Genomic DNA, 23,524 nt, shown 5'->3' with positions numbered 1-23,524 from the left:
GAAAATAAATTTACGCTCTAATGTATTTATTTGTTTTCATAGTTTCCAGTTATAATAGTAAGAATTTTCTTTCTAAATCTTAAAAAAAAAAAAAAAAAGAAGAAAGCTACTATTACTCTGATTAAAGTAAAAGAACTGATTTTTTTAAACCAAAAAAATGCAAGATATTACGAAATTTATCTCTGCTTTTATTTTACGGGTGTTCCTCTCTGTAGAATTCTACTCAGAAGCATGCACGAGGTTTACTATTCAACACTGATTTTATAATTCCCTACGTAAACGCTTCCCTTATTAATCAAAGTAACAAAATGTTGTATATTTTGATACCTATAGTCTGAATTTTTTCATTATTTAACCAGTTTTCTTTATCTATTTTACAGGTTCTGAAAATGGAATGGGGAGGAGATTATTCTCTTGATTCTTCCAATTTAGATTGTTTATTAAATATCCTTCCTGGAGAATTGGAGTTTCAACAAATCCTTAGTGATCTTGATGAAAAAATAAAGAAGAACTCTTCTAGGTAAAGAGTATTTTATATATACCAAAAATATTAGTGAAAGTCATTACATTTAGGAAGAAATATGGCTTTTCTTTCTTTCAAGTTGTAGATTAAAATTCTGATCATTATTTCAGTAGTAATTTTACCTTAAACACTTGAGCATTTAACAAATTTTTAATGCTATATAATTTTTGTGCTATAGTCTTTCTCTGTATGGTATTTTTGTCGGTTGAATCATCTTAATCTTAGGAATTATTACAGTAGGTGTGATAGTGGAGGAAGAAAATATGTATTCCCATGACAGTTGTATTTCCTACAGTTATGACATAGATTTTTTATTCACTAAAAGAGCTACAGAATTTTACAAAAAAACCAAAATTGGAACTCAGTATGTTCCTTAAGTATTCCTAACGGAAGTAGAAAAAGCAAGTAAGTTAATATATATAATTTTTCTTATATAAGCCATTATTTCAGTTAAAACTGTTATGCTTCTGTAGAAGATTTTCTAACTAGAATTTGTTTTGTAATATATTTTGTTGTCCACTTCTTTGTAACATACTGGTTTCCAAATATGAATGCTACAGAAACAATGGAGTACTGAAAGAGTTCTTTGTTGATATGGATTTTTTGCATGACTACAAAAAAATCAGCTCAAGGCTTTGTTCCTTATTTGAAAAGTGATGGTGGTGTTTTGTGGCTAAACTCTTTAGTACCTTTAAAATACTTTGATTTGTGAAAGATGCTCATAAGCAAAGAAACTAATTGCCCCTTTAAAAAAGTAAGCGTACCTTCAGAGATATAGTAAATAGCAGGATTTTGTATTAGATTTTGAAAATGCTTGCCTTTGGACAACAGTGCATGTTATAGAGTTGTATGATTTCAAAGAATGCCCTTCATGACGTGCATTTTAAGACTGTGTAATTTTAACGAAGTCCACATTTTGGTCCTTCATTTTGGAGTTCTTTGCTCCCAAACAGCTTCCTGAAGAATAGAGATAAACCATTGCTGTATCTCACTGAAAAATTACGTAGGTCATCTCTAAATTATTGTTATATTTCTTATGCCAGGTTGAGACATTTTTCAGGCTTTTTATTTATATTACTCATATCTCACATTTTGATCATTTTCTTTTAAAAACTTAGTGTTTACAAATGTAGTTGCAATAGTAATAATCCCACGGTAGCAATGATAGTGAAGATCTGGGAGATATGCTATTGTGGACCATAGTGCAATTTCATATTACAATTTTCCAGCTGTTGACATCAGTGAAATGTAGATACTTAGAGTTTAGTTGATGTAATAACACATTTATAGGTACTTATGGTTTGAGTTGCTATGTTCTTATATATCTGGGAAAAAACAGAATCAGCATTTTTGACAGGTGTGTTGTCACCTCTTCAACTACCAAATAAGAGTGATTTTGTCATCATTATGCAGAGCCAGCCTGAGAGTTCGAAAGATTGTTATCAAGATGAGCCTTTGGAATGCATGCTTTGCTACTCCTTTTGTTTTTAATGTGTGTAAAATGTATGCTGCTAGTTGAGAAAACTTTTGGCTATGGGAAAGCAGGCCAGCTGTTCATTCCTTTAAATGGTACTTTACATCAGTTAACATTTTATGTTACATTCTACATTAACATAATCACAGTGGAACTATTTGTACATTTTTAAGAAGGCTGATTGTCCCCATCTAGGGACATAGTCCTACAAATTAGAAGGGCCTTTTGCTGTAAGTTTTGTAAGAACCAAATGGTATTATATCTGAGAAGAGCAGGAAATTGGATTAGGGTGTGGTACACAGCAATGCATGTCAGGAAAAGCTTTGTATTTCTGCTGAATAGACACTTAAGCTAGTTTTTAAATTAATTTTCAGAAGGAAAATCAGAAAGTAGCCCTGTAGTTACCAGGTGATATTTTGCTCCTGTAATATGTCAGTTTCAGAAATGGAGAGGAGTTTAAAAGAAGATGGACAGCAGCTGATGTGACTTTTAAATTAAAAAGAGTCCTTTTATTGCTAATATATTAGAGGTAGCATGGAATGAAATCATTTTCAAGTTACCATTGATCTTTGTAAGTGGTATGATAAGAGCAGCTCTATGCGCTACAGTGATACAATTGGAATACAATCCATTTTTCATCAGGTAGATTTATGATTTTATTATACCACAGAGAATAAACATAATAGTATACAGCATATATATATATTTTTAAAAATAAAACATTGTGTAAAAAATTATGATCCAAAAGTGTGTAAATCACTTGAATGCTCATTTATTGCCTTGCAAGTGAATAGCTTTTATAAAATTGTGTGACACGACAAATCAGATATGCTTTCCAGCAGTTGAATTACCTTCAGTATTTTTGTATTGTACCAATTCTATTTGGTGCTATATCAAAAGAACAACAACAAAAAAAAGGCCATCTGTGCAAAATTGTTTTATTTGTAAGTTTTAAGGGAGTAAGTGGTTCATTCATTCACTATCATATAACAGATCTCTTATTACACTTGAATGTTAACTTTATTTTTAGAGCAGTTTATAGAGGCACGTGAATATGAACTATTGAAACCATAGTCATTGCTGTCCAGTTATATGCAATGATATTGTCAGGTTGTTCTAAAGTATGAAGTTGCATTCATAATTTCATCAGGACAGCCATTTGTCTTCAGTCGTTCCCCTCACATTTGCTTTGACTTTTTCTGTTTATCGAAATTGAGGATTTGGATATTTTTTTTTCCTAATATGGAGGATTAAGAATTAATAAGAGTTAATTTTTGAGCGATCCACAGCACTAAATTTTCAGCTGATATTTAATACTTCTAAACAGAAAATAAGGTGCAGAGCTTGAAACCAAGCTTATAGTGCATAACTTGAAAGTGATTCTATGCGTGAAATCTCTTCAGCAGTTGATTTTTTTTTCGTGTATTCAGTTGTTTCTTCAAGTGAGTGATTGGCTGCCTTTAAGTGGTGATAAAGTGATAAATTCTATGAGGCTGTAGGACAGTGTGAGGTATTCTAGGTCTTCTTCAACAAAACAATTACTCAAAATTCAACAAAATTATTTACTAATAATTGTATCTCCACAGTACACCGGAGACTATATCTTTCTAAGGCTTTTCGCAAAGGCTTAATTTGACTTCAGTCTGGTAAACTTCAACCTGACCCTCTGTCTCTTTAACAGTAATTCAGTTGTCTGGGATTTTCATGAAGGTCTTTTTTCAAGGGCTTCAGTGAGGGCAATACTAATAAGTGCTTACAGCATTGCATCTTGTCCCATAACTGTTCAGTGTAAATTGTAATCATTATTTGAGCAACTACCAAGATTCTTAACATGTGAATAATAGGACTATCTGGCAAGTACCTCAATAAGGATGTTAGTATGGCATTTTCCAGTTGTTGACTATAACTTTGCTTATTTGCATAGAAATACTTCCCATTATCAATACCTCATATCAAAGGGATGGAGTAGTTTCAAACAGGGTATTAAGCACTACTGTTTCATTCCATTTTCCTGTATCAGAATTGGAGTGTGCAAGGGCTCATGTGTTTTTAAACTGAGATGTGCTGCAAGAGTTATCTTTCTGTATTGGATTTTGAAGAAAATCTTGGTGTATTCCTCTCTGGAATTTTCAGGAAGCAGCTATACCTCACTTTCTTGGTATTCAAGAGAATTAGCAAAATCTTGGCATCTCCAACCAAAATCCCAGTAGTGGCTGAGTATTTGGGAGAATTTCAAACTAGAGCTAATAGTAGAGGAATAAAATTGATAATTTTATCAGTTTTACTTGGACCTAATGTTTATCACAGCTCTCAAAAAGAATTTGACTCTTCTATGTGAATGTAACCTGCTTGCCATACAAGTACATTACTGTAGTATTTAGTTGAGAATTTAGTACCTATTAAGACGGTAGAATAATGTTACTAAAATCTTTGTCAAAATAGTATCTGTCTACCCACTGCCCTGGACTAACTGCTAGGAATGAGTAATTAAAATGAGAAAGGAATGTAATTTTATTCCTGTTCAGCCTGTGTTGTCTTTGTGGATGATCACTGAGTTCAGGATAGTTGTTTCTTACGACCTTACTAGCTGGACAGCACAAAGTTTCTCAGAGACTGGCTATTTTAACAGACACACAATTTCTTAACTCCCATCTGCAGTGATTATAATTGTGTTACTGTCTTAGGCAGTTAGTTAGCTGTCACGTACATCTACAGAAGCTGTAATCAGATCTTTGACTGCACTGCAAAATATCCCAATTCATTTCATATGAGGATACAGGAGACAATGGTTTTTTAGCCATTATTTTTCACTGTCATGTTTTGGTCAATTGAGTTGAAAGACTCCTATGTTTTACTGCCAGTCTTCTGAAATAATTTATCAAGGCAAAGCTTTTATCTTGTGGACTGAAATATCTCAAGTCTTTAAAACAAGATTGGAAATTAAAGGTAGGCAGTGGTTCTGTTAAAACTGATGGTTCTATATGGTTAAGCTGTTGAGTAAGTTTCTCTTGCTGAGGTGCAGCAAAGTCATCACTGTTCTATTTCTTTCTGGTTTCAATGATATAGTTACTTTACAGTTTCTGTGGATATGTTTGGTAAGTAGCTGAATTAGAGATATGAAGTAGCTTGCAAAGTCCTTGAAGCAGGGGCTGTGTTTTTGTTTTATATCTTAAGGTCCAAGACTACAATAGGAAGAATTTGAGGAAGTGAATTTTTTCAAGGCTTTTAGCTTTATAATAAGCCTGTAACTTTCAGACTCATATTTTAAAGAATTACTGGTTTTAAAAACAAGTGTCAAGATATATTTGTCTTAATAGAGTTTTTCTAAAGAGGTGAAGTTTTTGTAGTCAGTCTTTCCATCAGTTTTGTGTTGCTGCTTACAAAATATTGTTTAGCTTCATTCTTATTGGTCTTATTTTATTTTTAATAGAACTTAAATACAAAATATGAATAAGAGAATAATATAGTTAAACTATGGAAAAAAAGTTAACATACGCACAAATATGAGGTGATAACAAAACCTATATTATTAGCAGTAGCAGCTTTACTTTCTAGCTTTCTGCGCTGCTGTTGAGGTCACCATTGTAAAGAACAAAAATATAAAAAGGATTTTCATCTGTTCATGCAGTTAGATTAATGAGAGTAAGAAAATAGACATGCCAGAAAGAATACGCTGATGGTCAGGTAGACTAGAAAGGAACAGCATAAACATTATAGGCCTGGAACTATAATAATCTATTTTTTTTCAGAATTTTAGAAATCCTAAGAGATACATCGTACCATGAATTTTACTATACATTGTCATAAGCATTGCAGGAACATGCAAGATGATAAATAGACATTTTTGCTAAAACCTCTTGTTTCTGTTCAAGATGAAGTTATCAAAACATTCTTTGCATGAATCTTTATGGTTTTTTTCAGTTAGATTGTATCTAGCAGTTTAAAAATTACTAGAAAATGTTATTTATATTTATGGTTAAATTGCTGTTTATTAACACACAGTAGTGCTGAGGCATCAGCAATGACCTCATGAAACTCTCTGTAGATCATGGGAATTTTTCTTAATATTTCCTCTTTGACAGGTCAGCTTTCATTAAATAAAACAAAATGTTTCCACATGGGAGAAAATGTAACAAGGAAAATGTCTGTGGGAATTATACTGGTAAAAGCCTTTCTCAAAGATTTCTTACTAAGCAAAGTGTACAGCAGGTCCTCTGACACACAGGCTTCCAAATGATATGACTGATTCTGTGTAAAATGCCCTGTCTTTAGCAGTCAAACTTTTTAATGAATATACGTGATAATAACAAAGTAGTATTATATTAGTGCTTCTATCTTCAAAAAACAGTGGAAACAATTATTTCATTACGTTTAAAACAAACTGTTCTTAACAAAAGGCATGTAAACTGGTTCTAAAAGCAGATCTCCATGGATATGAGGATCTTAAGCATAAGTAACATGAGGTTTAAAGATAATTTCACTTTATAGCTTAGCAGTTTAATTTAACCAATCTCATTGTCATTTTATGGCTGTTCCATATGCTATATGAAATAAATTGAAACGGTGCTTGTTAGAAATTGAAAGGAGTTGGAAGATCATCCTTCAACTTACTCATAGTAATCTTAGGCAATGGAAAATGATATATGGAGACAGCAACCCTCATTTTGATACTGTGCTTTTCAAAATAATTTTGTATCAGTATGACAGTGCTTACACTATCAGTTCCATTATAGTACTTGGTTTGTAGCTGTTTGTCCATTGATGCAACCACTTAAAAAGCAGTCTCTTCACATGATTTGGTTATTCCTAAAAACTGTCGTTAACTTAATAAATAAGAGCACCTAGGAGTCTCAAACTGAGACTGTCTGTCTACAGTGGAAATACTTACCAAATGATATTGACATGCTACTCCAGAAAAGCACTCCTGTGTGGACACAGGTAACATGACAGAACTTTGCTTAGAGTATAAAAAAAAAAAGCAAAAAAGTAAAAAGAAGAAGCTATTTCAGCGCTATCGTTTTCACTGGCATAATGGTATACCAGTAGTACTAACCGCAAGCATTGGTGTGCCCACAAAGGCTCAAGATACTCTTTGTGTGGGACTAACGATTTCTTTCTTGAAAAATCAGTCAATTTTACAAAAATCCATTTGAGAATAACTATCAGATTTCTTTGCTACAGAGAAAAGTTAATTTTTTCTTTGAGCTTTTATATTCCACTCCTTGTTTAGTAGTTTGGTGACTGTTTTTTTCTGTTTATGTCTGAACAGTTCCACAGGTTCAAAGAAAAGTGAAATCATCTGTGGAAGAAAAATTAATTGAGGGCTGTTAAACATGAGTACACTGTCTGATTTAAGTCCTTGTGTCACAAACTGCTAAAGATGATGAAAATATTCTGAGAAATTTTAACAAATGTTTTTTTCTTCATTTTTTTAATTCTTCTTTGGCATCTCGTAGTGACTACTGTCAGAGACATGGAGACCTTCCATCTGAGCAGGAATAGCTATTCTAATGTAGTACCAGTAGGCTAATTTCCAACAGAAGAATTAAGCACCTTCTGGTTAGGTTCAGCAATGTCTCAACATTGGTACCTGAGCACCTAAAACATTAATTGTATGCCTCACCTTACAATTGAGGTTTAGAGTTTCAGAGGATGTTTCAAAAAACATATGTATGGAGCAGAGAACCAGTTAACGGTAGAAAACAGGGAGAAAGCATTAAGTACTGAACTATGTCTGATTTCCCTGTCGTACTCCAGGTCTTGTATTCCTCATTTAGATAGGGTTGCACACAGACATGGTTGTATTTTTCCATTGGCTGCACATGATTTTAAGACTTATGTACACTCCCATCCTCCGTGTATAGTGTCAGTTGACATCATCTGGGTTGATGCCTCAATTTGTTCAAAAAAAGGAGCTTATTTACTGCACTGAGCTTAAGTTAAACCTTAATGAAAAAGCATTATTTGGGGAAAAAAAAGGAACACTTTGTATGGCTTTTTGTAATTGTACGTTTAAGAATAAAATTCATTAAATAATTAAGCACATTTTTCACATCAAAATTATATATTTTGTTCAACGTTTTTAAAACTTCAGCAAATTTCCTTTCTAAAAAAGGAAATCAGTCTCATTCTCCCTACACTGATATGAAATTATAGTTTTAAATACTAACCTACATAGTGAGAATAATCGTAATTCTATTTGGCGGAAGTCTTTTATTTAACATGATTGCTTTCTAAACTCATATAATACACACAAAAATGTTTTTTTTTTCCAGTGGTAGCCAAATTCCTAAATATTTCATTTAATGATGTAATTAATGTAAAGGAATAAGTATCTATGATCAACAATGTTCATGTAATACCAAGTGTTGACAAAAATCTTAAAAAAAAGAGAGCACTGTTTTTGAGACCATGTTTACCTACAGTATGTTCTAAGTAAACAGGATTAAAATATTTTTATTCAATGAAAAACAGTTTTAGTCCTAATTCACTGTTTACTTTATTGGAATAAAACGATTAAATAAAATGAACAGACTTATCATGATTTGTACCTACAGGGAAGGCCACTGAAAATTATCCACCTAATCCCCTTATCAGCATTGGGACAAATTACCAAAATATCTGGTCTTGAGAAGGCTGTAGCCTATTCATAGCTTGTAGTTTATTGGATTGCACACAGATTCCTATGTCAAAGATGAGTGTAAAAACTGGTTCATGATTGAAACAGATTGACACAGACTAACAACAGTAGTCACTTTTACAATGCACAATGCTGTAATCTATTGGGTATGATTGAATGAGGCACATCAGCACGCCACAATAAAAGCCTTTGATAGTGTCCCAGGACTCAAGATGTATGAACAAGGTATTTAGTTTCATAGTCCTGAGAACAGGTTTCACAAGTTAAAAAGATACATGCCAATCTTTTGTCAAGTTTGGAATTGGTATTCATGGCTGGGTTATCCCATCAGGAACTGGACTGGGCCACAGGCAGAGAGTGATTGTTTTTCAGGAGGTTCTTTGTGCTCCTGATAAGGTGCTTTGATGATGGGAAGATACTTGTTTCAGTGCACTTCATTTTGAACTCAGTCATGCTCAGGACCATCTTAAGACTTTTGCATCAATTTTATAGAAGTGTTTTACAGGCCACCCATGTATTCATAAGTTGTAATAGTTATTACATATTTAAGCATTAGTTGTAGTTACTGAATTTGGTTTCTGAAGATAATACAGCTGGAAAATGTGGTGACTTTATTTTGATAGAGTAGATACACTTTGAAAGGTTTACCTCATGTCTTCTAAGTGTAAAACAAACATACCTGTAATTCTTAGTTAATACAATTAAATATGGGGAAATAAGCTGTTCAAAATGACCTACTAATTTTGATGAAATTTTTTGTAGAAGTTGTATAGTCATCGTTTTGGAAACAATTTATGTAATTTTTTTCTGACATTCAAAATGCTACACTTCTGCTCTTACATTCTTATGATCGTCCTTGCATTCTATAATTGCAGTTGATGCAGTTTTCATGTTCAGCTCGTTGTTATTTAGTACTGTATTTTAAAGAAACAAAAAGCACAAAGTGAAACCTATCATAGATGATAAGTCTTGATGGCGTTCTCAGAAAAAATATACTTCTTTCTTTTGTGCTTGTTGTAGGTAACTTTAAAAGGAAGACACAGACTACTGTTTATCTCTGAGCTTAATTTAGTGTGATCATTTGCTTTTTTTTCCCCCACTGTTTTTTTAAAATGTCAATTCAAACTAACAGACTCAGTTCCCACAGGTATGGATGACATTGATTTACTTTATTGCTGTTGATCAGAATGAGACAGCTAGTAGGAATTTAGGGTACATTGCATAACATCTGTAAAAGAATAAAATACAAATCACTCAATAAAGGAGAAAATCCAGTAGAAAATCAAATAAATATTTCTTCCTCATCCTGAAAACAGTACTGCAGGCAGAATTAAATGATGAAGTATAGTCGGTGGGTGATATGCAGAATGGCCTTTCACCACTGATTTCTTGTTAAAAATTGATATGGGTTAGTAGTGTTTAAGATTTTTTTTTTTTAATTTCATCTTCAAAGCAGATTATATTTTTAATAAAAATATGTTCCTCCAAAAAGATGACATTTCTTGGAAAATTAATCCTTCCACACAGATGAGTTATGCAGAAAAAAATAAGAAACTTTATTCAAGGTTACTAATTAAAAAAAAACATTTTCAATTTTTTTTTTTGAAAACTGGAGGTCTTTAATTTGGTATTTTTGTCATGTCTTGTAATACACTTAAATATTGGATTTGTTTTCCAGTTTCTTTTCTTCCTTCCTTTCTCACTCTCCTTTTCTCCTGTTCCTGTCCTCTTTTCTAATCTTCTTCTCTTGTCTTCTTTTGCCAAGACTAGTCAAGTTTGAAAATGTTAGAGAGCAGTTAAAGAAAAACGGCCATACTTCGTCTCTATAAAATAGCAGGGCGAGTGGCAGTGTAATATGCAAGTTTGTTGTTTGGTTGATGTAATGAAAATAGAAAGTAATATGATCAAAAATATCTGACACTGAAATCCCTGTAAAGAGCTCAGTCTCATCTAATCCTGTAACTCTACAGAGACAAAGAACTGAATTTTAATTTGTGTTAAACCTTGCATCCTTCATTAGCTATAAGAACATAAATGAAATAACTAATATACTCTAAAATAAAATTCAAATAGTAGTGAGAATCACTTTGCACTTCAATAAACCAAAACTGGCCTCAGTCTTACTGTTGACTTTGTTTGTCTTAAACATAGATCTGGGTAGATCTAGTCAATACTATTTTTCTAACTGAAACTATATAAAATATTAAGCATTGCTTTTAAAAAAAAGTAGTTCTGAAATACTGAAAAGGTGTTTTTGTAGGAAAAGATATAGAGTTAGGTTGCTTCTGGATTTTTCTTTTTTTTGTTTGTTTTCATGTAAGGGTCCACATAAATAGAAATAAAATCTTTGGATTTTCAGTTGTTCTTGTGATTTTTGCAACTGAAATCCCTGTAATAACTATACCAGCCACATCTGATTTCATAAACAGGAGTATGATTCTGTATTAATGTTAAGGAGTGGATCAGCTCCTTCAAAACAAACTCTGTTTTCTTTCAAATATTCTAATGACAAAAACAAGGAAGAAAAGATCTGCTTTCTCAGCACAACTGACTCTAAAATTCTTTTCAGCATTTCTGTGATGTCAGTGAATCTTTAAGAAGTCGTTAATGTATTTTATGTATGATAAAACAACTGCTGATTGCTAAAGGAGCAGAATGACACATTCACCTTTGAATATGGTAGTTGATTCAGTTTATATTCTCTGCTTTAGCTAATTAGAGCACCCAGGACCAGATCTTAGGTTGGATGATGTCTTATTCACTGACTACTTTATTAAAAAGTACAAGATTGTTTGAGAAGTGAGGCAGTACTTACTCTTGCTGAGGATGGTACAGTCTGGCCTGAAGGAAATTTATTTTAGCTCTGGCTTGACTGTGTTTAAAAGTTAATCCTGCAAATTTAGGGCTTATTTTGTGAGAGTAACTTAATCTATGGCAAAGAAGGACTAGAGTTACGTTGATTTGAAGTAGTTTTTCTTTTTAGAATATGGAATATATAAAATGTTTTTATCTCCCAGTCATGAAAAAAATCCTGTGATTTTTGTTTTTGTTTTTTTAGCATAGAACAGTGTCTTAAAGACCTGCAATCAGAAGTAAATGAAATATGTACTGATGAAATACTACAAAGCACAACTGACTGCCTTCAATGGCTAAACAACTGCAATTTTAGTTCTCTCAGATCTTCTTCTACACATCATGGAGAGCTGATGGAATTCCTTAGGACCCTGGTAAAAATTGTTTACTAAAGACTTAATGTTTGGGGAAGTTGGTTATATGATGGGTGGGGTTTTGAGGGGGGGGGTGAGGTTCATTAGTTATTTCAGTCTTCACTGTGGTGAGGATAGTTCAGAAATTTTATTATAAGGCTTAGTGCTCTTTTTATGTCCGCGGTAAGGGGTTATGTTTCCTTTTGATCATGCCTTAAATAGACAAACTTGGGACAATATCTTTTCATGATACTACCACATGTTTAGCAATGCTAGGACTGTTTTATAAACACATATTGGTAAAAAACATCTGAAGTAACTGTCTGCACTGAGGCTGTTACTGTTACTACTTGTTCTTCACTTGTATCAGTATTAATTTAACTTATCTAATACAGATTATTGTCCTTTATGCATTATTTAAGCATTCACTTCCTATCTACTTTTTCTAATTAGAAATGTGGGAGCTACATCCATTGTCCTAGCAAGCTGTACAACTAGACGTAACCAGAAATCAAATTTCACTTCAATGAAAAATGCCATAATTTTAGAAGGCATTTTTATCCAAAATTTTTATTAAAAGTTAACCTTAGAATATATGTGTGGAAGTGGAAGTCTGGAAAATTGAATTGACTACATAAGTGAAGGATGATACCTCAGTAAATGACAGCCTGCAAGTTTATATATAAACTATGTATATTTGTGTTCATATGATGTACATATGTATGAGTGTCAAAACAAGTAAACAGTATCTAGTGGATTAGTCTTTGTTACTTCCATATCATGTTTTAGTTGTAGGACATGAACACCTTTAGTTTAAGATTGGCTGTATTGGCAGAGGACAACTGCTGTGGAGGTGTATTTTCTCCGTTCGGACTATCTCCTGGCTAGAGCTGAAGCTTCATTAAATTGCCTCTCAGTTTTTTAACTCTTAAAACTGATTGTTGATCTTTCAGTCACCATCGAATCCACTGGATATTAAGCTGTGTCAAATGAGGAAGTCATCTCTAGAAACACCAGGTCTTTAATGTTCATGTGGTGAAGGAGTGATTTTGTCCCCTTCGAACACAGGTGATCAGTATGAATGTTGCTGTTAATAATCACCCCGCTCAAGGGTGTCAGAGACTGCTACATGTCATACTTCATCTAAACAAAATGAGAGAATCCCAGAAATTGCTGGCTTATGAAGTCTCTTGTTATTCCTCTTAGTCCAGTTAGATCCTTACTAAAACTCCCTCAGAAGAGGGCATGGCAGTGAGGACTTGTGTCCATTCCCTGCCTTCTTCCTTCTCCAAGGTCTATTCAAGCCATGTACCTGAACACCAGGTGGCGGCATTTGTTTGGGAAACATGAAAATGTCCCCATCTCTGGAATATTTTGGGTATATTTTATATAAAATGAGCTTTCCAGCTCTTCAGGTTCCCAGGAGCTTACTGACTGCGTGACAGTCTGGTTGTGGGCTGTAGAGTCCAGTTAAGCTTTGAGAATGGCTCTGTGGCAGGCTGCTAAACAGACAGCAAAGTGTGAGAAGCCTTGAAGTCTCAATTCTACACAGCGTATCAGGAAAACATCTGTGGAGCTCAGGAACTTGGACATCACTGTTTCCAGGCTCATGGCTTCTTAGATAATCCAGCCTGTTGTGTAGACGAGACTGCAGATCAAAAGTGTATATGTATTAGCATAGACAATCCATCTGTAAGAAGTTATACTTGCAGTGGTAATCTTTACCTCCATGAACAGTTCTGCAGTAAACTATTTTCAATAATATTCAGCATTAATGAGATTGTTACAATCTGACCTTTCTTAAATGTGTATCTCCAGCCATTGAACTCGTTACTCTGTTGACTTAATTTCGCACTGCAAGCTTTTAATTAAGTATCATATTACACATCTTCAATAATAGTAACCTTCCTTCTACTTCAGGACAATATCCCTATTCACTGTTATCCCTTATTATGTGTGTTTGTTTTATTAGGGATGTTGTTTATCTTTTAAGCTGCTGGAACAATTAAAAAAATAGTGCAAAGTTCTGTATGTGTTTTGGCTGAGGTGCTGTATTTAGGTTTATTGTTTGTGTAGTATTCTCATGCATTTGTGAACTCTTATGGAAATACTGAGAGGTTCTCCATGAAGCCTGAAAATGTTAATTATGTGAAATTTTGCTTTTCCGTGTACTGTTTTGTAATTCTAAATATTTAAAAGCTGAATATGTACATGAACACATCTTCATTAAATTCTGTTCCTGCTAAACTAATGACAAAATCTTTTTTTAACAAAATCTTCATCTTATTGGATTCGTTTATTAATTTGATAGGTCGTAATCTATAGTAGGTAGTAGTCTGGTTGGTAGATCACGAATGTTTTCCTGTATGTTATTGTCACCAACTTTCTGTGCTCATAAGAGAACTTTTCATGCTTCTCTAAAACCTTTGGATATTGATTTGGATCTTTTTCTCTTGAATAGTTTTGGCATCATCTTCTGAAGTATTTTTACAGGTTAATTTTTAAATAGAAAAGCCTATATCAATATAGGCAATGTTCAAAGAGACTCGATGACACTGTGTTTTCAGAGCTTCAAAGTTCAGTTCAGGTGCTCTTTTTCTGAGTGATACTAAGTCTAGGATGGCATCTGCAGGCTCCCTACTTTTAATGCTTTAGTATAAGTTGCAAAGGGCTTGAAACAATACTTAGATTCTTATTAGCTTTCATGAATAAAAATGTTTCTGCTTAACCTTAAAAAACAACAGTAGGGATTTGATTGGAAGACATTTTGGATTCGTCATCCAAAGGCATCAGTTACATTCACTGTTTTGACAGCTTCTCTTTTTTTTTGTTCATTTCAGAATACAGTATTTGAGCATGATTCATAAAAAAAAATTAACCTTTAAACTCCAGAAGTCTACCTGTAGAGACTTGACTCTTCAACACAGTGGTTAGTGATTAGGGTTTCAGTTTACACGCTGACACACACTCTCTTTGGGGCCACAAAACTTCATAGAGTACTTCAGTAGATAATAAAAGAAAATCAAACCAGCCTTATGTATATGCATATTGATATGTATGTGTTAAGATTTTAACTAGTTATACATACTTCTATCACATGCACATGCTTTTATAGGATGATATTTGACTGATAATTTCCTTTATTATTCTGTCTTCCACATGTGTTTCCTGCTTGTAAGTAAAAAAAATTCATAGGAAGCATTCTGAAATAAAGATATGAAAATGGAAGAAAAATAGCTAGTCTATGATTTTTGAGACTTTCCATTATGGGATGTGATCATGTTCTCTGTCTTTTGTTCAGAATTAGCTACTGTGGTGCAAGTCTTTTATTTTTTAATTTTCATCACAGAGCACTCCAGAGTAGAGGGCAATAGGAAGGTTAAACTCTTGTTTTCTCCCATAAGACTGCAACAGTTTTGAATCATCCAGAACAAAGAACAGGAGTTCTGATATTCGAAATTTTTGTGACTCAAAAGCATGAGAGAAAAAAAAAAAAAGCCCACTGAAGTTTTGGTTTTAAATTTTGTCTTTTCTATTTTTTTTAATAAATTATCTGTTCATAAAAGCTTGCTACAATAGAAAAATTGAACATTTTGTATTTGGAAATTATTATATTTATGCAATACCATACTCAAATTTGATTTATTTATCTCTCTTTCAAAATGGGAAAAGAAATAAAACTAATCATTTCCTCAAATACTGTAGGTTAAATATATCAGTTATTTTGAAGGTGGAAGATTGCCAACAGTTTCATTACCAGCCATGCTTTATAGAATGGAGTATAGCTGGGAGACCCAGATATAGGACATGAGTGGAAAGAACTACTTTATGCAATTTGTGACACTGCTTTTCTCTGTTGGAGAGAAGTGATAGGAGGTGGGGGAGCAAGCGAGAGGGCTTCCAGATCCTGATTCACCTAAGGCTTGCCTACTTGGTTCCTGAAACCTAGAAAATCAAGAGTACCACCAATGTCACTCAGTTTTCTTGTGACTGTGATGGGGAAATCTGTAGTCAGCTCTAGTGCAGCTGGAGTATTGAGAACAGATCTTTACAAATAAAAAGCTGATGGGCCTAGGAGTGTGGCCAAAGCCAGCCTGCAGTAGGAAAAATGTTGAGGATGTGGGAAATGGGTTTATAACAGGCAAGTTTTTTTCTCTGAGAGAGGAAGGAGATTTTGGTGTCCAGTGACCGTAGGACTTTGGCGTTGTCTTCTACTCATATAATGGACACGCCTTGTTCATGCAAATGGTTCATCTCATACATATTAAGGAAAGCTGCAGAGTGCTGTTTAAATTTGTGTTATTCTGGGCCAAGTAGATAGCATTGAGCTGTGACAAGAGGACCTGCTATTTGCTGCATGGCCTCTTGAACTTGAAGCAGCTCAGATGAAGTAGGAACAGTGCATGCATCCATGTGTTTTTACCTGCTTTGTTAACGGGCTTCCTTCTTCTTCTCCAACCCATATAGCTGAGGTGTATTTAGAGGTCACTATATCGTTAATGTATCAGTCCGCGTCTCAGTTTGACAGCATGCACAGCTTCTTATTCTTCTGCCCTGTGTGCTCTAAGCTTGTTCAATTCTTAACAAGTTTTCAATTTTAGTTCTTTAAGGGGTCCTGGCAAGATTATTTTATGCTTCGAATGGCCTTTTTGATGGTTTCCTGCTAAGCCACAACATAGATGTTTTATAAATTCTTGTCTTGGTTTTGTGAGCAAAACCTGTCATTATCTGTGTAAATCTTGAGTAAGTTTTCATACCATTTTCTTTCAAAAATGTGTATGTGGACCACAACAAACAGGCTACCAAGGCTTACCTAATGAATTTTCCAAAGCTCTCCTTTGAATTGTGGGTTAGAATTGATTGAGAAGAGAGGTTGAGGATGTAAGAAAGATGGGAAGAGGAATGTGAGTTACTGGAGCAAGTAGACAAGGAGATGGATTGATGCATAATTCCATGGGAAAACAGGCTTTGTTATGTTGTTTATATAGCAATTTGTTTGAGTCTCTTATTTGCTGGTAAGATAATTAACATTGGAAATAATTGGTACTGTAGCATGAAGCTGTTCATTTTATGAACCAGAATTAACAAAACATTTCTAAAATACTGTCTGATTTACCTTTGTTAGCAAAGCTTGCTGAAGAATGAGCAAAATCAAGAAGAAATGATACTTCACTTCCTTCTGGATCTCTCTAGTCAGTGTGGTGTCTCATTTCCCTGTACTCCAAGTGGGACGTCTTTTGAGTTAACGTCTTCCCTTCATGCCATTGAGGATGATTCAACTACGGATGTGAAATCTCTCTGGGATGATGTGAGATTACATCTTCGACGATTTTTAGTAAATAGACTGCAAAGTCAAGAAGAAACAAATACTAATGCTTTACGACAACAAATGGAGTTTAAAACTCAGTGCATACAGCAACTTTTGTTTCTTTATCCTGAATCAGAAGTCTTAACAAAGTATCAAAATATGCAGAATAAACTGGTTAGCGATCTTCTACAGAACTGTATTTTGTCTAGTTGTGGTGAAACAAATTTTGATAAGGTGGTTCGTGGTTACCAAAGTTCCATACCCACATTGTGCACAATGATAAAAGAGGATTTGTATATACTAAGTGGAACTATTGATCCTTCTTCATCATTGAAGTTTATTAATGAAACTTACCTGGATACCATCACTGAAGAAATGACAGTTCTTCTTGAAAGACTTTGTGAGCTGCAGTTCAAAGAAAATGCTCTACATATAGTTAAGGCAAGCAAGATTTCAAAGAAGCATAGAGGAACAGTTCATGCTGTGGGTTAGTAGCCTTATTTTATGTTCATTGTAGTTAGATATTATTTTAATTATACTCTTTTTTCAATATACTTTATTATTTCCTATGAAGAGAGAGGCCTGAGATTATTAATTACAGCTTTATATTTTAAAAATATTACTGCAGCTGAACTACAGACTGTGTCAAAATTGTGATGAAAAAGGTGTTAAAGTAAGGGAGAGTATATTATCCTTATGTATATAGAAACCCCACTATAAATCACTGGATAACATTGTCATGTCATTATCATTTTTTTCAGTCTAACTTATTCCAAATGCTGAAATATGTAATAGAATAAGAACTGTTTAATCCAGATTTAAAAAAATACAAACTCTTCAGTCTTCTACGCCCCCTTTTTTCGAGTTGTCAGAATTTTAAAGGAGATTATAGGAAAGTCCATACAATAATGTGACTGTGAAATAGACACAGATTCGTACATCAGAGCTGACCCAAAAGATTATTATGCAGAATCTAACTTTAAAAAAAAAAAAATCATTTACGTTTTCTAGTCTTGTGAAAGTACAGTAAGTTAGAGTTACTGGTAGCTCATAATTTCTTCTTGTTCTAAGGATTTAAGGCAGGAAAGGAATCTGTTATTGATGTGGTATTTTCTGTACTTTCTTTTTACAGTTGGTGAGTCTAAGGCACTAATTTCCAAAGGGAGGAATCAGAGCTTTAGAAAAAAATCATACAGAATAGAAACTTTTGTAACATAATTGCAAGATTGTATGTAATTGTTTTTTCAATGCAGGGTTTTGAGCATTCCTCTGTGCAAGAGCTGTTTGTTTAAAACATAGCCTTCCATAAAGGTGAAGTAGTTTGCAGGCAGAAAATATTAAAAGTTTAGAATCATGTGAAAAATACAGAAACAGAAGATAGATCTTTGGGTTGTACAACATACACAAAGGATGAGTGAGGTAATGATTTACCAGGTCTACGCAGAAGAAAATTATACTCTTGTGAGTTTTAAAATCAATATACATGTTCATGTAAGTCAACTGGAAATTCCAATAGAAGAAATGCAGAAATAATTTTTCAACAGGGGCTGAAACATGTGAAAGGATCAGAAGTTCAACATAAAGCTGATACATTAGTAGGATGGAGTGTTGGTGGGAAACAAGGAAAAGTAGTGTCAGAGTAATGTTGAGTTATGAAATAAATGACAAGAACTGTATCTTTGACTTACATAGTGAGATGGGAGTCAGTATTCACTGACAAAAAAAATGACTAGTAGGGAACTGGAAGTTTGTAATTTAATTTTTCTTTCAATCTCAAAACAGCTGACAAAGATGGGGAAGTTCAGTTATCTCCATTTTACATCTAAGACATGACATGGAGATTAAAGTGACCATAAGGGTGGCTCTAAAAAAACCACACATTAACTGTTTCTATATTACAAGAAGGAAGAGAACAGTCCCTCAATCTATCAAGATAGTAATTCCTCTGCTTAAATTTTCTTTGCCACAAGATGTGTCTTTACATGTTTTTGTGTCAACACATCTATCAGGACAGATTCCCAGTGCACAGTTCTATTGTATATTCAAAAGAACAGAGGAAAGTGAAAATATACACAGTAAATCTTGGGACCTGCTTGCAACTTTTAAAATGTTTGCTGCAATTAATTTAAAAAAAAACAAACTATATTTCGTAAATCCCACAGAATATTTTTATTTTTATTCAAAATGTATTAAAAGTCAGATTTGCAGGTACAGCAGCTGTCCCCTTAGCACCCATAAAACGTGTTTAGAAGTGGTGTTTGTTAATATCATTTAATCCTCAAAATTACTTTCTTCACAGTGGCTGTCGTGCTCCTGCCTTCCTCTCTTTGCTGTATAGCACTTCATATTGTTTTACTTCAAGAGATTGGTATGCGAGGCAAGAATTGATTCGCCTGCAGTCTTTCTTACTAGTTTTCTAGCAGGCTAGAGCAAAATAGGGGGTCAGAGTTGTGAAGTTACATAGGACTTTTTTTTTTTTTTTTTTTTTCATTTTGTGGACATGTTATAGCCTATTATTTGGTATTCTTAATCAACTCAAGCAAAACTTGTATCATTACCAAAACAATTATTATTGAATAGTTAATTGTATGTGAGCTCATATGTGAAGAGTCTTTTCTGGAAAGAGATTTCTCTCTTCTAAATGTTTGAATATACTGCATTTGTACCACACTAAGTCAGAAATAGGCACCCTTCCTTTGGAACTAAAGTGTTCTCAGGGCAGTTCACACTGAAATAACTAATCTGGAAAAAATTCTACAGAATAACTATTTTGGGAGGTTTATAATGGTAGACAAGTTCTTAGTGTCAAGTAGCTTTTCCTACTTGGAACTCTTATTAAATTCTGATACCTTTGCTGCCCTCCCACAATTGAGAGTGGAAGTCTGTATTTATACATAGGTTAAGTTAAAAGACAGCTTTAATAGGTTGCCTTGACAGTGATACCCAGTTTGCCAAGTATCAAAAAAAAAGCATGCTGGAATATGGAGGGAAGGGGAGAAAGGGAAGGAGATTTTTTTCTTAGCTGAAAGACAGTTATGCGAATATATTTCTTATTTTTTGATGCGTGTTGCTTTTGCCCTGTGGGAACCACCAAACCACCACACTTCAGAACAGCAAAATAATGTAATCTAGGACATTCAATGGGACTGTTATCCCAGAGGTAAAAAAAGTGTTTTTGTTTACTTAGTCCACCCTCAGGAAAATGTGTTTTTTTTGTTTGTTGATTTTTTTTTTCCTTTTCCATAAGAACTGCTGTAATTGATCCTACTATATAGGAGAGGAAAAAATAACAGAAAATAAGGAAAAAATGCTAGAACCTCAGAAAATTTTTATGTAAGATGACCTACTTCTGTCAGAAAAATATAGGTAGTATATAACAAACCTTAAGAGGGTTATGAATCTTTAAAATATTTCATATATAACAATCTATTTGTGACGTGAGGAATTAACATTTTTGTTTTCATACTGTAGTAGAACAGTTATTTGTCAAGTACTGTAATGAGGTTATATCCATTTATCAGGATTGAGGATGAGCATGGCTTGAGAGAGAAGCTGGCAAAATGGTATCTGAAAAGACAAATGCTTTGGAACTTGGCATCTTGGATTGCCAACTCTAGTGGAGGCAGGTGGTTCTATGTTATAACTTGATCGTGTTCCCAGTTAAATCAGTTATTACCTTTACCAGTGCAGGATTCAGCCATTAGTATTTGGGTTACATTGTTGTAATAGGTTTTTATCTAGCATGGGTCATAATTTCTCATCACATCATGGATGTTTCAATCTGCTAAAATAATATCCAAGGAATGTTTCCCAGCTCCCCCCCCGCCCCAATATTTTTTGATGGAATTTTGTAATATGTTGTTTTGGCCTTCCTATCAAATTAATCATATGTGTCTTTCAAAAGTTTATGAAATGTTACATAATTTAAAAAAATAGTAAAAACGCTATGTATCTGTTAACATACTTAGCATGGAAATAATCATGCAGACAGATGGTTTTCGGCTTATCTCTTATGATTTTTTGCTTCAATATCCAATGTGATATTTCTCAGAAATTATTTGCAGTAAGTCTATTAAATGTGCATTGTACTTCTACCTTTTGAATGTTTTTCCTGTTCCTTTGTTTCCAAAAATGTTAAGCTAGTTTAATCAGGCATTAGTAACCTATCTTAATCCTTCATCTCTTTTAGATGAAGAAACAGCTACTCTTATAAGTGATAAGACATCAGCCAAAGAAACTTAAAACCCATGAAATTATACACATTTTATGTATTAGTGGAAAGTTTTCTTTGGTTTTATTTATATATTATTTATATATATACCAAGAGAGTGTAAATACATGTGTAGACAAATTAGCCTATTTTTTAATTTCCTATGCTTAAAACTAAACAGAGATTAGAGCTTTGATTTTTATTTTTTGTGACATATTCAAATTCATTGGCTTAATATTTTCATTTAATCATGAACTTGCCCAAGACCCTTAAATAGGCTCTCAAATCTAACGGCATTTGCCAATAAAATACATATTTTCGTATATTTATTTAATTAATAACTTTTAAAATGTTAAAATTTATTTTTAAAATCTGAGGCAATACATAGTGTGTTCATTAAAATCAGTAATTATTTTTAAGAAAATATTGCAAAGTGGAGGTAAAGTGAAGTGATGCAGATTTGACTACGCACGTTATTAGATACAAAGTAATTAAATCACCTTCACTGACATATTTTAATATTCATATTTTATACTGTTAGTCCAATATACCATCCTCTTACTTATATATCCAGGAGGCTTCCTTTCTCTTTTCTTTCTCCAGAATATGACCAACTTCCACTCTATGCTGAAGATATATTTAAATGCAAACTGTGATTTAAATTATGATATTTTTAATTTATTACCTTTAAATATTTATGAGTTCCTAAGGAATATGTTGTGTTCATGGGACACCTAATGTGAACATGGCATATATCTAAACCTGAATAGAAGGACTCAGTATTGTTTAGAGGAGCTGCATTTGTGCAGTGGAGTTGAGAGCAAGAAGAGAAACAGTCTTTGGAGTAACTTGTTGTAATGAAGGTAACTTTGGGACATTAAATGAAAGTACTTGGTAAGGAAAATCTATTTTGAGGTTACTTACCTTTACATATTCTCAGCAATTTGCTGTCCAGCTAACTTGAAATACGAGGTTTGGGTTTTGCACATTGGACTTAAATTTGATTTCTCCTTTACATTCATGTGCACATGTCTTTATTTCCCCTAGTTTATAATTTCCTCCCTTTGAAATAAAGAACCTTAGTTTCAGAGTTGCTTTTATCCTTCCATTTAATTTGAATTCAGTTGTTTTGTGATCTCTTGAGCCACGATTACTGCCTACAACGAATCTTCTATGATCTTCATCTTATCTATCAAAAATATGCCTAAAATACCATTGATACCTGCTGGTTTAGGGACTGTGTGATGAAAAAAAGAGTTATTTGTGTCTGGGAATAATTAGGACTCAATAACTTTCATCTAATTTATTCTCCCATTTATATCTGGAAATTAAAGAATCCCAGACTTGGTTTCATGTAATTAATATTTATGTCTTTGTGCCTTTTTTTGTGATTTCTGTCCAGATTACAGTCTATAGCGGATGTAGATCTGTAGGTAATGTAAAGTAGCCCATATGGATTACAGACTATAATATCCAATACTGCATGCTGCCTCAGCAGTTCAAGTTCATTATAGCGCCCAGATCCTTGCATTAATACAAGCAAGTTTTCAGTTATATCTATAATGTGCTGCTAAGGACCAAATGTTTTAGAAATATAAAATTTTAAAACTTAATTATGGAGCTTTATTTAAAGGGTTTGTCCTGGTTTCAGCCTTTCAACCTTTTTTCCATTAATTTAAGCTTTAAAATATTTCAAGACCTGCATACCTATTGTAGTGACTTTTAGACATTATAAAGACAAAAATATAGGAATGATAACAGAAACTGGAACTTCACCCTCCTTGCTTCCTTGCATGTCCTTCTCTTTTTTCTTACTCCAGCAGGCCCACGATAACCTGCTCATCACTTCTGATAGACATGCTGGTTTTGTTTCTGTTTCTGCACGACAGCAGTAGCTGATGTGCTTCCATTATATTTCTGCCTGCTTGGCACCTCCTTCTCTCTTCTATTGCTGCTCTCTCTGTCACTCTGAAGAGTGCCTGGTAACATAGCTTTTATAGGAATAGGGCTTTAGGGGCCTGTATAAATCAAGATATGGAACAGTTGCTGGAAAGAATGGTACCTGTATGCAAATGGGCTTTGCAACTACTGACTCCTTGAGCTGCACTTCACATGCTGATGCAAGGCACAATCTTCCCCATATCTTACACAGGTGGAGTGAGA

The 23,524-nt window shown here is 33.6% G+C and overlaps 1 protein-coding gene across 1 annotated transcript in view; it reads left to right on the top strand.

Annotated features, from left to right (window-relative positions):
• The window catches only part of KIAA0825 (KIAA0825 ortholog), a 255,955-nt gene that overhangs the window by 37,376 nt on the left and 195,055 nt on the right, over positions 1–23,524 (top strand). Inside the window, exons 2-4 of the mRNA XM_087761458.1 lie at positions 381–520; positions 11,696–11,864; positions 16,969–17,638. Of these exons, the coding sequence (XP_087617584.1) occupies positions 390–520; positions 11,696–11,864; positions 16,969–17,638 (970 nt within the window). The 5' untranslated portion in view covers positions 381–389. The remainder of the gene's footprint in view (positions 1–380; positions 521–11,695; positions 11,865–16,968; positions 17,639–23,524) is intronic.

The sequence above is a fragment of the Nipponia nippon genome, unplaced genomic scaffold, assembly GCF_047370975.1.
Source record: "Nipponia nippon isolate SJK-2023a ecotype South Korea unplaced genomic scaffold, ASM4737097v1 scaffold_24, whole genome shotgun sequence".
Lineage (NCBI taxonomy): Eukaryota > Metazoa > Chordata > Aves > Pelecaniformes > Threskiornithidae > Nipponia > Nipponia nippon.
Note: the sequence above shows the minus strand (reverse complement) of the source record. Positions and strands in the feature narration are given on the sequence as shown.